We start from the raw sequence: 13818 nt of genomic DNA on the forward strand, positions 1-13818 counted from the left end.
TATTTCTATATTTCCTCTGTCAATTTCATGTGGAAGTTTATTGCCAATGCTAGTGAGATGGGTTTCCAAGCCTCGGGCGTTGTCTTTCTTGTCCTCTTAGACTGCGCTGGGATTGTACAGTCTTCATGATGGTTGTGGAATGGTCCTGAGATGGCACTGACTTTCACGAGTGCAGGAGGCCTCCTGCAAGTCTTCTGTTCACCTATTTTCCTTTATGACAATGCCTTTGCGTAGGACACGTTCTGTGATGTGTTTGGTGTAAACAGTAGAGAGGATAACATGCTTATTTGGTTTATACCACTACTTAGTCCAAAGAAAATCTAGAGACCTCCATCATAGCTCTAACATAAAGCTTTATGGAGGTGAGTAACACACTCTCTTGCATCACTTGCGTTGCTGAGCTTATGCTTTCTTCTAGGCACAGAGCTAAGTGCTTTATATACAACTGTTACTACCTCTGTTTTATAGAGGAATGACTGAGGTCCAGGGAGATTCAGTCCCCTGTCCAAGCTTATGTAGCTTATAAATAGCAATGCCTGGATCCAGACCCTGGGAGTCTGGTCCTGGAGCCCCCTCTCTTATCAACCATGCAATGTAGAATGAAAGGTTCTGGGTAAGAAGGTATAGTTGAATCAGTTGTCAGCAGGTTGATGCAGGATTTGTGGAGGAGCTGTGATTGCCAGTCCATGAAGGATAGGATCTGTAGGCTCCTATAGGGATAGGACAGTCCATGAGGGATAGGTTTCATTAGATCAAGCGTCATCCAAGTGAACCGGTCCCTTTTTTGGAGTTCAGAATCATTCTTTGTTCAGATATTCAAGGATTTTAGAATTTAACTTGAATTAAAATAACCCATGCCCGTTGAGTTGATTCCGACTTATAGCGACCCTCTAGGACAGAATAGAACTGCCTCATACGATTTCTAAGGAGTGGCTGGTGGATGCAAACTGCTGATCGTCTGGTTAGCAGCCTGAGCTATTAACCACCGTGTCACCGGGACTCCTAACTTGAATAGACAAAATCAAACTTCAACGTTTTTAGAGTTATGGGTTGTTAAAAATTGCCCCTGATTGGGTGGGTTTACAGTGATAGATCTGTGGGTGCCATTTATGTAGAATAAGGCAAATTAGGGCTTCAGTTTTCAGAATTCTGGAAGCTGCGTAGAAGAGATCTCTTTTTTTCCTGCTGTCGATATATCAAGCATTTGTCAATCCGATAATTGAAAAGTATCTTATTATAGTTTTACTCTATTAGATTGGTAGTGAGATTGTTTTTTGTCCTTAAATTTATAAAATTTCATAGTATAATATGATCAATTAAAGATTTTTAGAAAATCTCTATTTTGAAAGCTAAAATAATGAATTTTTAACAAATTTGTTAATACTTTCATGGAAGTTTTTTCCTCACTAGTCAGGAATGTAGAATTATCATACAGAGTTATTTTGGAATTGTAAGCGTATTCACATACCTATGAGGAATATGTGTATTTACTTGCTAGATTTGAAAACATGATTATTTGCAGTATTTGTATTTTGATAGCATTTTGTTTACAGAGTATTTTAAATCAAATGGGTAGGGAAGATCTTTAAATTGTCTTACTGGTTTTGTGTTTATTTTTATTTACCTTTTTTAGATACTGTACTCCAAGATACTTGGATTATGAAGATTTGGAGCGCAAGTACTGGAAGAACTTAACTTTTGTGGCACCTATCTATGGCGCAGATATTAATGGGAGCATATATGATGAGGTATATTTGTGATGGTTTTTGTAAAGGATTACTCAATGTTACTGTCTTTGTTACAACGTTAGACAGTTGGGAAATAGTCATTTGTTGTGTTTTGGGTGATCCATTATTCCTCCAGGACAAAAGGCAATACAGGCTCATCAGTAGGATTTCTGTTGCTGATACATATGTATTCTAGCTGCTTAAAATAATACCCGTTTATTATATCACAGTTTCTGTAGGTCAGGATTCCAGGCACAGCTTAACTGGATCCTCTGCTTTAGGGTCTCATAAGATGTCAGCCAGGGCTGTGTTCTCATCTGGAGGCTTGACAAGGGAAGGATCCGCTTCCAAGCTTATTCACGCTGTTCGCATAATCTAGTGCCTTCTGGCTGTAGAATTCATGGCAGCTACTTCTTCAGAGTCCACAAGGGAGAGAGTCTCTGCTGTTTAGAGTTTCTCATTTCAGCGAAGGCCAGCTAATTGTACAATATTTTAGTATCTAGTTGTCTGTCTAATCTTTAAATTACATTAAAAAAATTTTTTTAAGCACAAGCCCTTCGAAAAATATTTGGAAAGCAGGATCCAGAGAGGTTAAATAGCTTTTCCAAAGTCTTGTGGTTAGTACGGGGCTGCCACGTGTCCTTGTCTCCCACCCCAGTTTTAGGAAACAGCTGTGCAGTCAGTCTCGTAATTGTGGAAATGAGTAAAAAGAGGTCATTATCAACTACAAACTGTCCCTGAGCTGGTGTGACAGTTTTTTTTTTTTTTAAATAGTATTTTATTGTGTTTTTGGTGAAAGTTTACACAGCAAGTTAGATTCCCATACAAATATTGTTCAAAGATATTGCCTATAGTTTTCACATTCTCATTAATTTCTTTTTTCCTAGTGGTTTCTTCCCTATTGTAACCTGGCAAGTTTTTAGGCTTCTGAGAAGAAAGTCAAAGCAAGGGATCATGTGGATCCTGGGCCAAGAGGTTACATGTCTAATGGCTCTACAATGAAATAAAACTGAGTCTTAGATATTGTTTTGCTAACTGCCCCTTGGGATCACTGATCTCTTTGTTCTTTTCTGTTTATATATATATAGTTAAGAGTTAGAAGCAGCATATTTGGGACCATTTTCAGATATTTGACATAGAAATGCCCCTACATGAGCCTTTCCATATTTGATAGTGAAGTAATATAACTGTTGACTGCTGTGACGAGGTTTGCCCTGCTTATTAATTTACTGCTTGTGTTTGAAAATTATGCATTGAGATTGCTTCAAGGGAACATTGACATTAGACTTCAGACCTGAGTAACTTTAGTGATTGAAATCTAATGAACAAAATCCACTGGTTTGTAAAAATGCAGTGTTTAAAGCCTTCTCATCATTTACAGGTTTGGGAACTAGGAATCTGTCATTTTGGTAGGCCCTACAAGCCATAGTATTTTATGGACTTTCTGCAGCCTCTCTGGGAGTGTTTAGCAGCCCTGGACTGGGCTGACGTTTTCAGTGTTCTTGTAGCATAGAGAAAGACACAAGAGAAACGTTGTAAACGGCTACCGGTAAACAAAACCAATCACGCTCAAGACACCGAAATTCAAACAAATGAAAAATAACTTGTGTTTGCCTCCTTGAGGTAGATAGAGAATAACAAGAAGAAGAGTGCATTAAAGAGAGTGATGAGGGATGAGAGAAATAATAACCTGTAACTCGTCAGGAGCATTCCAAATCATTGCAATTGACAAAGCCTCTGTGTCGCTTTGCTGTTGGCCATCATTTCTTTGCATCGTCTAACTCTTCAGTTCAGTGTTCACTTTGTATTGAGAACTGGTTTCTTATGGTTCCTGGCATTATTTTGAAAGGAATTATAGAGTAATTACAGTTCACGATCCCCCTCATTTCTACTTATGGCTATTTATTTATTTATTTATATTTTAAAACAATCACACACTATAGAAAAGTTGGAAATACAGGACAGAGAACTTTTCTGAACCAGTTGATAGTTAAGTTGCTCATACCTTTAATATATATATATATACACATACATATGCACATATTAATGTAAAATAAATACGAATTGAATTTATTTCCGGACTCTCTTCTTTCCCATTGAACTGTAATCATGCAGTTCTACAGGTCTGTTGAATTATGTAGTCTTATAATATAAGGGTAAGTCAAAAAGTATTGCTACAAAATCATAGAAACCTTTATTAAACAAAAATCAAAAATGTGAAGCTGTTGTTTCTTGACATATCCTCCATCTAGGTCTATACACTTTTGAAGGCAGTGTTTTCGTCTTTTTAACCCTTCCCTGAAAAATCCTGCGCTCTTTGATTTACACCATGTCAAAACAGCAGTTTTAGCATCCTTGAGGGAATCACGTGTTCTTTTTAAATGTTCTTTGAGTTTTGGGAACAAAAAGAAGTCTGAAGGGGCAAGATCAGGGCTGTAGAGCAGATGGGGTAAGGTTTTCCAATGAAATGCTTGTAGGACAGCCTTCGCTATCAAAAGAATGAGCAGGTGCATTGTCGGGATGGAAAAAAATTCCTCGGTGCCGCTTTCCTGGCCTTTTTCTCACCGGTGCAGTTTTCAGTTTTCTTAAAACTTCTTCATAATAAGCCCCCGTGATCATGCTGTGTCCTTCGAGAAAATCTATCAAGATTACCCTTTGGAATCCCTAAAAACAGTCACCACAGCCTTCTGAGTTGTCTTCCCTCTCTCGCCTCGTCTTTGAGGTCTTCCTGACCTTCCTTAAAACGCGTGATCCATCTAAAAAATGTTGTTTTATGTGGGGCAGCATTCCCATAAACTTGTTGCAAAGTTTTTCAGTGATTTAGAAAGATACCCGCTTGAGGTTTGTTAAAAATTTAGTGTTAGCCCTGACCTCAAAATCGTTTCCGTGGCACAGAAAGTATCCTTTTTTTTTGGAAGGCACCCTGACGAGACTAAGCCAAGTGTATCGTTGAGAGAACTTGTCTGCAGCTGTCCGCAGATCCCAGAGACATGTTTAAACATGTTTTGTTTGGAATAAACCTGTGTGTGTGTGAACTGGAATCCTAGTAGCAATACTTTTTGACTTACCCTCGTATATGCTTTAATAGTCAATAAGGACAGCCTCACCCCCTCATTATACTTCTTTTTCAGAAGTTTTCTGGTTCTTCTTGCATGTTTATTTTTCTACATAAACTTTGTAATTAGCTTGTTTTTTTCCCCACCCCGATCCTATTGGTATTTTTATTGAGATTTTATCACAATTATAGAATAATTTAGGAAATATAGGTATCTGTACAAGACTGAGTTTTCTTACCCAAGAAAAGGGGTGCCTTTCAATTTTGTCAAGTATTATGTTGTTTTTCAGTAACATTTCAAAGTTGTCTTCAAATAGATATTGTATGTTTTTTTTTTAATTGTGCTTTAGATGAAGGTTTACAGAACAAACTAGTTTCTCATTAAACAGTTAATATACATATTGTTTTATGAGATTGGTTAACAACCCCACGACATGTCCACACACTCCCTTCTCTACCTTGAGTTCCCTATTACCAGATCTTCTGTCCCCTCCTGCATTCTAGTCCTTGTCGCTGGGCTGTTGCGCCCCTTTAGTCTCATTTTGTTTTATGGGCCTGTTTAATCTTTGGCTGAAGGGTGAACCTCAGGAGTGACTTCATTACTGAGGTGAAAGGGTGTCCGGGGGCCATACTCTCGGGGTGTCTCCATTCTCTGTCAGGCCAGTAAGTCTGGTCTATTTTTGTGAGTTAGAATTTTGTTCTCCATTTTTCTCCAGCTCTATCCAGGACCCTCTATTGTGATCTCTGTCAGAGAGTCAGTGGTAATAGCTGGGCGCCATCTAGTTGTACTGGACTCAGTCTGGTGGAGGCCGTGGTAGTTGTGGTCCATTAGTCCTTTGGACTAATCCTTCCCTTTGTCTTGTTTTCTTCATTCTCCCTTGCTCCCGAAGGGGTAAGACCATTGGAGTATCTTAGATGTCCACTTAAAGACTTTTAAGTCCTGAGATGCTACTCACCAAGGTGGAATGTAGAGCATTTTCTTTATGAAATATGTTATGCAAATTGAGGTAGATATTCCCCAAGACCATGGTCCCCACAGCCATCAGCCCAGTAATTCGGTCCCTCAGGGAGTTTGGATGTGTCTATGGAGCTTCCATGACCTTTCCTAGTACAAATTGTGCTGGCTTCCCCAGTATTGTGTACTGTCTTACCCTGCACCAAAGTTACCACCTATCTATTGTCTATTTAGTGTTTTTCCCCCACCCCTCCCCTCCCGCATAGCCATCAAAGATTTTCTCTTTGTGTGTAAACCTTTTCATGAATTTTTACAGTAGTGGTCTCATACAATATTTGTCCTTTTGTGACTGACTTATTTCACTTAGCATAATGTCCTCCAGTTTCATCAGTGTTATGAGATGCTTCACAGATTCATCATTGTTCTTTATGGTTGCATAATACTGCATTGTGTGTATGTACAGTAGTTTGTTTATCCATTCATCTGTTGATGAGCATCTAGGTTATTTCCATCTTTTTGCTATTGTGTGGCTATTTCTTTTAATCTTGAAAGAATGGCTAGAAAGCCATGGCCTTTTTTTGGTGTGTGTAGGAGTTCTGGTGGAGGGGTGGGGAGGTAGGAGAGTTTGTACAGGGTAGAAAGATGAACGAGGATCCTTACTCTGAAGTAGTTCACTGACTGGAGGGGCGGTGGGACAGGAGGCATCATGAACTCAGCCATCAAGGGAAGCACAGGGTTGCATGGAGACTGGCGGGAGAGGCATGTAGGACGGTGCAGGGACACTTTTGGGAGGAGAGAGGACACCTGAGGTTGGCCACGATGAATAAGTTCAAGCCAGGCAGAGAAGGAAGAGAGAAGGGACGGAGCAGGAGCTAGGTAAATTTGAGGGTAGCACCTCACCTAATAGTCTTGGGTTTTTTTGCTGTGTTCTGAATGTTCTCAGAATGAGATTCATACGCATCGACTACATTGAGACAATGAAATTGAATATTTGGTGATGTCAGGAACCTTCTGTGGTTAAAGAAGGCCCTGAACTTAGAGCTGCTAGTGACCCTAGTCTTGTGTGACCCTAGATGAGTCCTTGGCTACAGTAACATAAGTCTGAATATTTTATTTTCATTAGGTATCTCTGAGGGCTGGTCCACTGATAAAGTTTCATTAGTCTCTGTTAACTGTCTACATTTTAAAAAGCTAACCCTCTGTTAGAAGCAGCATGGGAGTCTCTTTAGAAAACCAAAGAACAAAACAAACCCAAAAAAGAAGATAAAGCATAAACAGGAAACGGAGGAAGACTAACATCCTGTAACTGTGTGCGGTGCTAACACCCGGGCGAGGGGCGTGCAAGTCGGCAGGTCTCCGTGGAGAAGACAGAAGGTGGGGCACTTCTAGGGTGGCCAGTGGACACTTGAAGGCGTAGCTGCGTCTCTTTGCTGTGTGTGTGAGAGGGAAGGATGGGCACAGCGGCAGGCTGAGTCATTCAGGCTTGTGTTCTCTACTGTTTACGGCTGTGTTTCTAGCAAGAGCTATCACATAGTGATATGGGGATCTTCCAATGATAGCAGTTCATTAGACAGAGCTTTAAAGCGACGTTCCACGAGTTTTGCTTATGCTAGCTATTATCTGTATAGTGGATAATACCGCAACGATCCCCACGAGTATTGTTTGTTTTCAGAAGAGACTTGTTGGAAGGTTTTCCCTTTGCTGAGTGGTAACAGATAACTCCTCCCTTAATACCCACCTGCCTCCTGCATCACCCAACCTTTAGGGCTTAAATGCCTCATAGCATAGTAGGCAGGGCCCTCTTGAATGGCCCTGAGCCCACAGCCTTCAGAGTAGTGCACCAGCAAGGAGTGTGGCTCACCCTCATATTCACACAGTTCTCGTGAAAAGCGGTTTTACTTTCTCTGGATGCTTTATGTCCAGCGACTTTTTTTTTTTGTGGTAAATATAAACCAAACCAAAACGACCCATTGCCGTCGAGTCGATTCTGACTCATAGTGACCTTATAGGACGTAGTAGAATTGCCCCCATAGGGTTTCCAAGACTGTAAATCTTTATGGAAGCAGACTGCCACATCTTTTCTCCTGAGGAGTGTCTGGTGGGTTTGAACTGCCGACCTTCTGGTTAGCAGCTGAGCACTTAACCACTGTGCCACCACGGCTCCCCCTGGTAAGTATAAAAACTAAACCCATTGCCGTCGAGTCAATTCTGACTCATAGCAACCCTATAGGACAGAGTAGAACTGCCCCATAAGGTTTCCAGGGAGTGGCTGGTGGATTTGAACTGCTGACCTTTTGGTTAGCAGCCCAGCACTTAACCACTGTGCCACCAGGGCTCCATGGTAAATACAGAGGTAACAAAACATTTGCCATTTCAGTAATACTTACATGTGTATGTCAGATACGTACCTCTTTCTCTTCTGAAAAATCCGTGAGATGGTATTTCATCAAAACTGAAAATTTACTTTGTGTCCGGCCATCGTCGGTGATCGTTTTCCGCAGCTCACGGGGGGAAGACAGCTGCGCCTCACTGCGAGGGAATCTGCGTCACTGGTGATCTTCCGCTGGAACCATTTCTTGTTGCTCTGGAATCTTTCAGACCATTTTGCACTTGGGTTCTTCACTAAATCTTATCCCTTCCTCGTTGCTGCTGCCTCCAGATCTCTGAAGGGGTCCCCGCCCCCTGCCTGGCACTACCCCCTTGCATTCCACTTGAGAGTGGATGGCAGTCCATTAAACAAGGAACTTCCCTGGTTTTTCAAAATACCGTGCTGGCTGGAGTAACACCATGAAGCCTTCCAGCACAACACTGCAGTGTGTGGTAGACGGCGCACGTCCAGATCATGTCTAGTTGCTTCCCTCCCTCAGTGCACTTCGTCTCTCCCGACTCTGTCTCATGTGTGGGCTTGTCTTAGGCTCACTGTCCTCCTGGGCTTTCCCCCGTCTCTGAACACACTTTCAGTAATGAGAATGGAAGGATGATAGCAGTGATGGTCCGTACATTCGGTATGAGTGTGAAGCGTGCTTATTTTGGAAAAGCAGCCGAGAGACAACTGCACTGTGGTCTACCTCCTCTCACTGGGATTTGCATACACCTGGACAGTTCTGTTGGTGGACGTTTACAGAGTGATTGAGGCAAGTTTTTGATTGGAATAGTGGATTTTGGGTAAAAAAAAATTTGTAAGTTATTACAGCAAATACTTGTACAGATAAGAAGGCTGACGGCATTTATTCATGGGACTCTGTCTTCCCCAGTAGACTGTGCGTCTGATTGTAGGCATCGTTTCTCATAGGTTTTTTTAGTCTCAACTCCTCACATATGTAGTGTCTGTTGCTGAGAATGTATGACTGTAGAATTACTAAAAGCGTGACCTTGGGCCAGATTCTGAAGGTTCCTGAATGTCAGGCATTGTTCTGTGCATCCTGAAGAGCCATTTGAGAGTGTTTTAGTAGGGAGTGATAGGTTTAGAATCATGCTTTAGGAACTGAAAGTTTGGCAGTTCGAACCCACCCAGCGGCTCTGCAGGGAAAGACCTGGTGATCTGCTCTGCTAAAGATTCAGCCTACAAAACCCTATGGGGCAGTTCTGCTCTGCCACATATGGAGTTGTTGTGAGTTGGAATCAACTCAATGGTACCTAACAACACAGTTTGATTTCAGACTACAAGATGGACTGGTTACAACAAGAGGCTTAGAAAGTGCTTTGGGAAAGGGCAGGAAGGGACTAAAGTGATGTTTTTTAGTGTGTGTTTTTCTGAACCTTAGCACCCTGAGACAGCTGTTCTCAAACATTTTGGTCTCAGGACCCCTTCACACGCTTAGTAAGTATCACAGACCTCAAAGCACTTTTGTTTATGTGAATATATATATCTCTGTTATTATACTAGAAATTAAAACTGAGAAACTTTAAGCATTCAATTCATTAAGAACAACCCATCATCTATCAACATAAATATTTTTATTAAAAATGACTATTTTCTGAAACTAGAAGTTTAATGCGAAGAGTGACATTATTTCACCTTTTCAAATCCGTGATGTCTAGTGTTACAGGAGACTGATGGATTCTGCCTGCTTCTGCAGTCAGTCTGCTGTGATATCACACGTAGCCTCTGGAAAATTCCACCATGTGCTTGTCCGAGAATGAGAGTGGAAAGGGCAAACAGTGTCTTGGTATAATTATGAAAGTAATTTTGATGTTACAGACCCTCTGACAGGGTCTTGGTGCTCCCTTAGGGGTCCCCAGACAACACTTTACAACTGTTACCTAAGATATTTAGTGTGTAAGATGGCTTCTGTGATCATACTGCACACGGATGATGCAGAGATCCTGAGGCAGGGAGACCAGGAGGATGTGGGGTCTATTACTCAGAAAGAGGCAGCTGTACCACTCAGTGTTCTTTCCTTGTTTGCTGACCTTGTCCCTGACAGGCACCCGAGAGAACTAACCACATTAGCAGACAGCGGTTCTCAGCCTGGAAGCCATGAGGTTCTTTGAGGGCCATCATGTTATGTATTGTCATGTAAACCAGGCAAAGTTTTACAAGCAGGAAATGGGCTTAGGGTGTGACCTCAAGTCCCTGCATCCCAAAATATTTAAATTATGTTAAAGACATTCTATTTCCAATATTTTTCTTTAATATCCATTTGCTAGCCTATTGCTTTTGTCATCTTCATGTATTTGTTCAGTTTGAAAAAAATCGTTAAACCTTAAGACAGAAATACAGTGTCTTCTACTGTACATTTCCCCTTGAGAGCTGGGAAAATTGTTTTTGCTATGTGTATACTGGGTGGGTGGGTAGTATCCTTTTCTTTCCATTCTCCCTTTTCAATTTTTTTCATGGCATATGAGTAGTATAGGTGTATTGGAAATTTTTCGGGTGAAAATATAAATGTTAAGTATGGAAAAACTGTCAGGTATTATATCAGAGAGAAAATTAAAATCACTCATAATCCTGGCATTCAGAGACAGCCACTGTCAACAGTTTGGTATATTTCCTTCCAATCTTCCTTCCTTCCTTATGGATCCATGACTCTCTATTTTGTTTTCAAACAGGTGTGGTATCACAGTGGACACAGTTTGGTCTTGGGATTTTTCCTTTCCTATTTTAGCATATTGTGAATGTTTTCTGAGGATGATAGATGTTCCTCAAAAGGGTGATTTGAAATTTATTTTGTCTGATTTTTATTTTCATGGGCAGAGGAAGGCAGATGAATCTAACGTAAGGAGGTATGCAGGTGGGTGGAGACGGGGGAGTGGGCCAGCTCTCATCTTGGGTTGGGATTCTGCAAGTTCACCTGTCAGTGTGGGGTAGGTGCAGTCCATGGCGGTGGCCAGGTTGTTGCTAACCTGGAGAATGGTGCTTTGCCACCAACCCTGGCTGCCTTTCCTCTGCAGCCTTTGAAGTAGAAGCTCCATTGCAGCATAGAATATTTGACATAGTTCCTTATATAACTAGGCTCTGCCATCCCCAGCTGTCTGCTTCAGAGCCTACATCTATTTGTAAAGTGAAGGGATTCAATTAACTGCTTTTGGAGGCTTTTAAATGTTTGCTTTATGAAAAGCAAAATTCCTTCAAGAAGGTGGACTGAATTCTTTGACAATGAATTTTTTGAATTACAGATTTTTTTTATGTGTGTGTTACAGTTTTGTTAAATCAAGAACCTCTTTATAAGGAATCTGTTGGCTGGGGCATGGGCTTTTACCTTCTAGACGACTTTTTTTCCTCTTCCCACAGTGAGGTGGCTTAAATACTTTTGTCCACCAGATGGCACTCTTGGACAACAAATTTGCCGAAGGCCGTAGTTTTCCAAATGAGGTAAAGCAGTTTAAACTGTTTAGGTCACCAGGAGTGTTCCTTTCCATTGTGTATCTTTTTCATGTCAGGATATTATTTATCCTGAAATAAATAATTTGAGGCCAGAAAACTAACTGTATGTGTAATTGTCCCATGCAAGGCAAAATGTCATCATCCTAGACATGTTATGGTGCAAAGACAGAACTATTGGCCTATGAGATAACGCCTTTGAGTTTTAGTTCTATGAGATAAGCTTCTTATCAATCAGATACTGTTATTATCTGTTAACCTGTTACGACTGCTCTTCAGTGAGTAAAGCCTTAGCATGATTCCCCCAAATGATGCCGTGCATACAACGGAAGCAAAGGGTAGTACTAACTCACGGGTCCCCTTGCATCTGGAATGTTTCATCAGTTCTGGAGACTGGGTTTTCAGACGGGTATTGCCAGAGCAGCTTGGCCAGCATGGTGTGGGAATTGTTGATTGAAAAGTGACTACGCTTTGCAGATGTGACTTCAGATGCATGATAACTGCCATCCAGTGTGTTGCATGTAAGCAGGTTCAATGGGGTCACTGGGGGAAATCAGTCTTGTCTCTGGAAGAACTTGCTAAAGAATACAGCTGCCCCAGAATGGAGCAAGGAGCTACTGACCTCGGAATGCTCTGACAGAGACTGTCTGGTTTCATGTTGAAAATGGTTTAGAAGAAAACTTCAGTGGATAGGATTTCAGTAAAATTGGCCATTTCTTTTCTCACTCTTCTCTTTACCTCTGCACTGGGAAGCTTCGGTATTGACACACACGCAGATGAGTAATAAACGGGTCAGTTGATAAATCAACAAATACGTGTGAAGCGTCACGTGAGTGGTTTGTGGGGGCGTGAGGAGTGTTGGGGATGGCTGGTATTTTCCAGTGTGAGGTGCTCACGAGTTAGCTGGAGAGTCTCGAATGGTTTCCCTGAGGATTAAGCAACATATCGTGCTGACAAGGGGCCTTCCAGACCAGGTATTTTTTTTTTTTTTGAGGGAGAATTTATAAATAGAGTAGAAAGATTCAACATAACTCTATTGTCAGAAAGGAACTATTGATCCACAGCTACTGCTTCTGGAATCTGCTTTAGAAATGATCGGAAACACGGACCAGTGTTCGTGCACTGAAGTTATTTTTCAGGGTTTTTTGTTATAGCAAAGAATGTGACACAACCTACGTGTCACTAAGGAAAATAATTATGTGTGCTTTTATAGACAAGATGGAATATATGCAATAAAACGAAAGCTAGGAAGATTTTCATCCTATCTTGCTGAGTGAATTAACCAGGATAACTGTACACAGATATAGCCGCAAGATCTTGAAATGCCCACACTGGGTCTCCAGGATTGTACACAGGCCCCGTCATAAATCACCCACTTGACCACAGGTAGAGGGCAGCCTAGAGAGGTTGGGGAGCTGTTAGGCCCACCAAGTGACCGGGCCCACACTCCACCTTCCTAGCACGGGCTCCTCAGCATAAGTCACCACCTGTCAGTAGGCCTTGGGGTCGCTGGAGTCGAGGTAAAGCCACGAATTCCAGGGGTCCAATTCTAATTATAGTTTGTATAAATATGATTAAAACAATTTTTTTATTGTGCTTTAAGTGAAAGTTTACAATTCAAGTTAGTTTCTCATACAAAAATTTATACATACATTGTTATGTGACCCCAGTTGCTTTCCCTAAACTGTGACAGCACATCCTCCTTTCCATCCCTGATTTCCCGTGTCCATTCAACCAGCTCCTGACCCTCTGTGCCTTCTCGTCTCACCTCTGGACAGGAGCTGCCCATTTAGTCTCATGTATCTACTTGAGCTAAGAAGCACACCCTTCACGAGTATCATTTTATGTCCCTTAGCTCAGTCTAATCTTAGTATAAGTTTTTTTAGATAAAATGATAAGAATGGTTTTCTCTTGTTTGTGGGTTTATGATTAAAAAAAAAAAAATACAGACACACACAAACACACACCTGCTTCTATATTTTCCAAACGTTCTACAATGACAAAATAGAGTTAATAATCAGGAAAATTATAAATGTTAATTTTCCTTTTTCTTAAAAAAAAAAAAACAAACGTTGAACCTGTGTATATCATCCAGAATTGTACCCTGTGAAGAATGAAAATGAAAGTGCTGGAAATACCTTCGGTTGTTTTCTCCATGAAGAAAGAAAGGGAAACTCAGTGGTCCCAGTTGTCTGCCAAGTGTCAGGAGAGCGTGTCTTAAATCTGAAATTGCTTTAAGTGGGAAATAACAACAGCA

The 13818-nt window shown here is 41.2% G+C and overlaps 1 protein-coding gene across 4 annotated transcripts in view; it reads left to right on the top strand.

The window, feature by feature from the left end:
- Positions 1–13818, top strand: part of KDM4C (lysine demethylase 4C) — a 392853-nt gene that overhangs the window by 37871 nt on the left and 341164 nt on the right. For all 4 annotated transcript variants that reach the window (XR_002823590.1, XM_023728605.1, XM_012554717.2 and 1 more), the window contains one exon: positions 1634–1748. Coding sequence is in view for 2 of the 4 variants with exons in the window: in XM_023728605.1 (XP_023584373.1) it covers positions 1634–1748 (115 nt within the window). In the remaining 2 variants the exon portion in view is untranslated. The remainder of the gene's footprint in view (positions 1–1633; positions 1749–13818) is intronic.

Source organism: Trichechus manatus, unplaced genomic scaffold, assembly GCF_000243295.1.
Source record: "Trichechus manatus latirostris isolate Lorelei unplaced genomic scaffold, TriManLat1.0 scaffold00025, whole genome shotgun sequence".
NCBI lineage: Eukaryota > Metazoa > Chordata > Mammalia > Sirenia > Trichechidae > Trichechus > Trichechus manatus.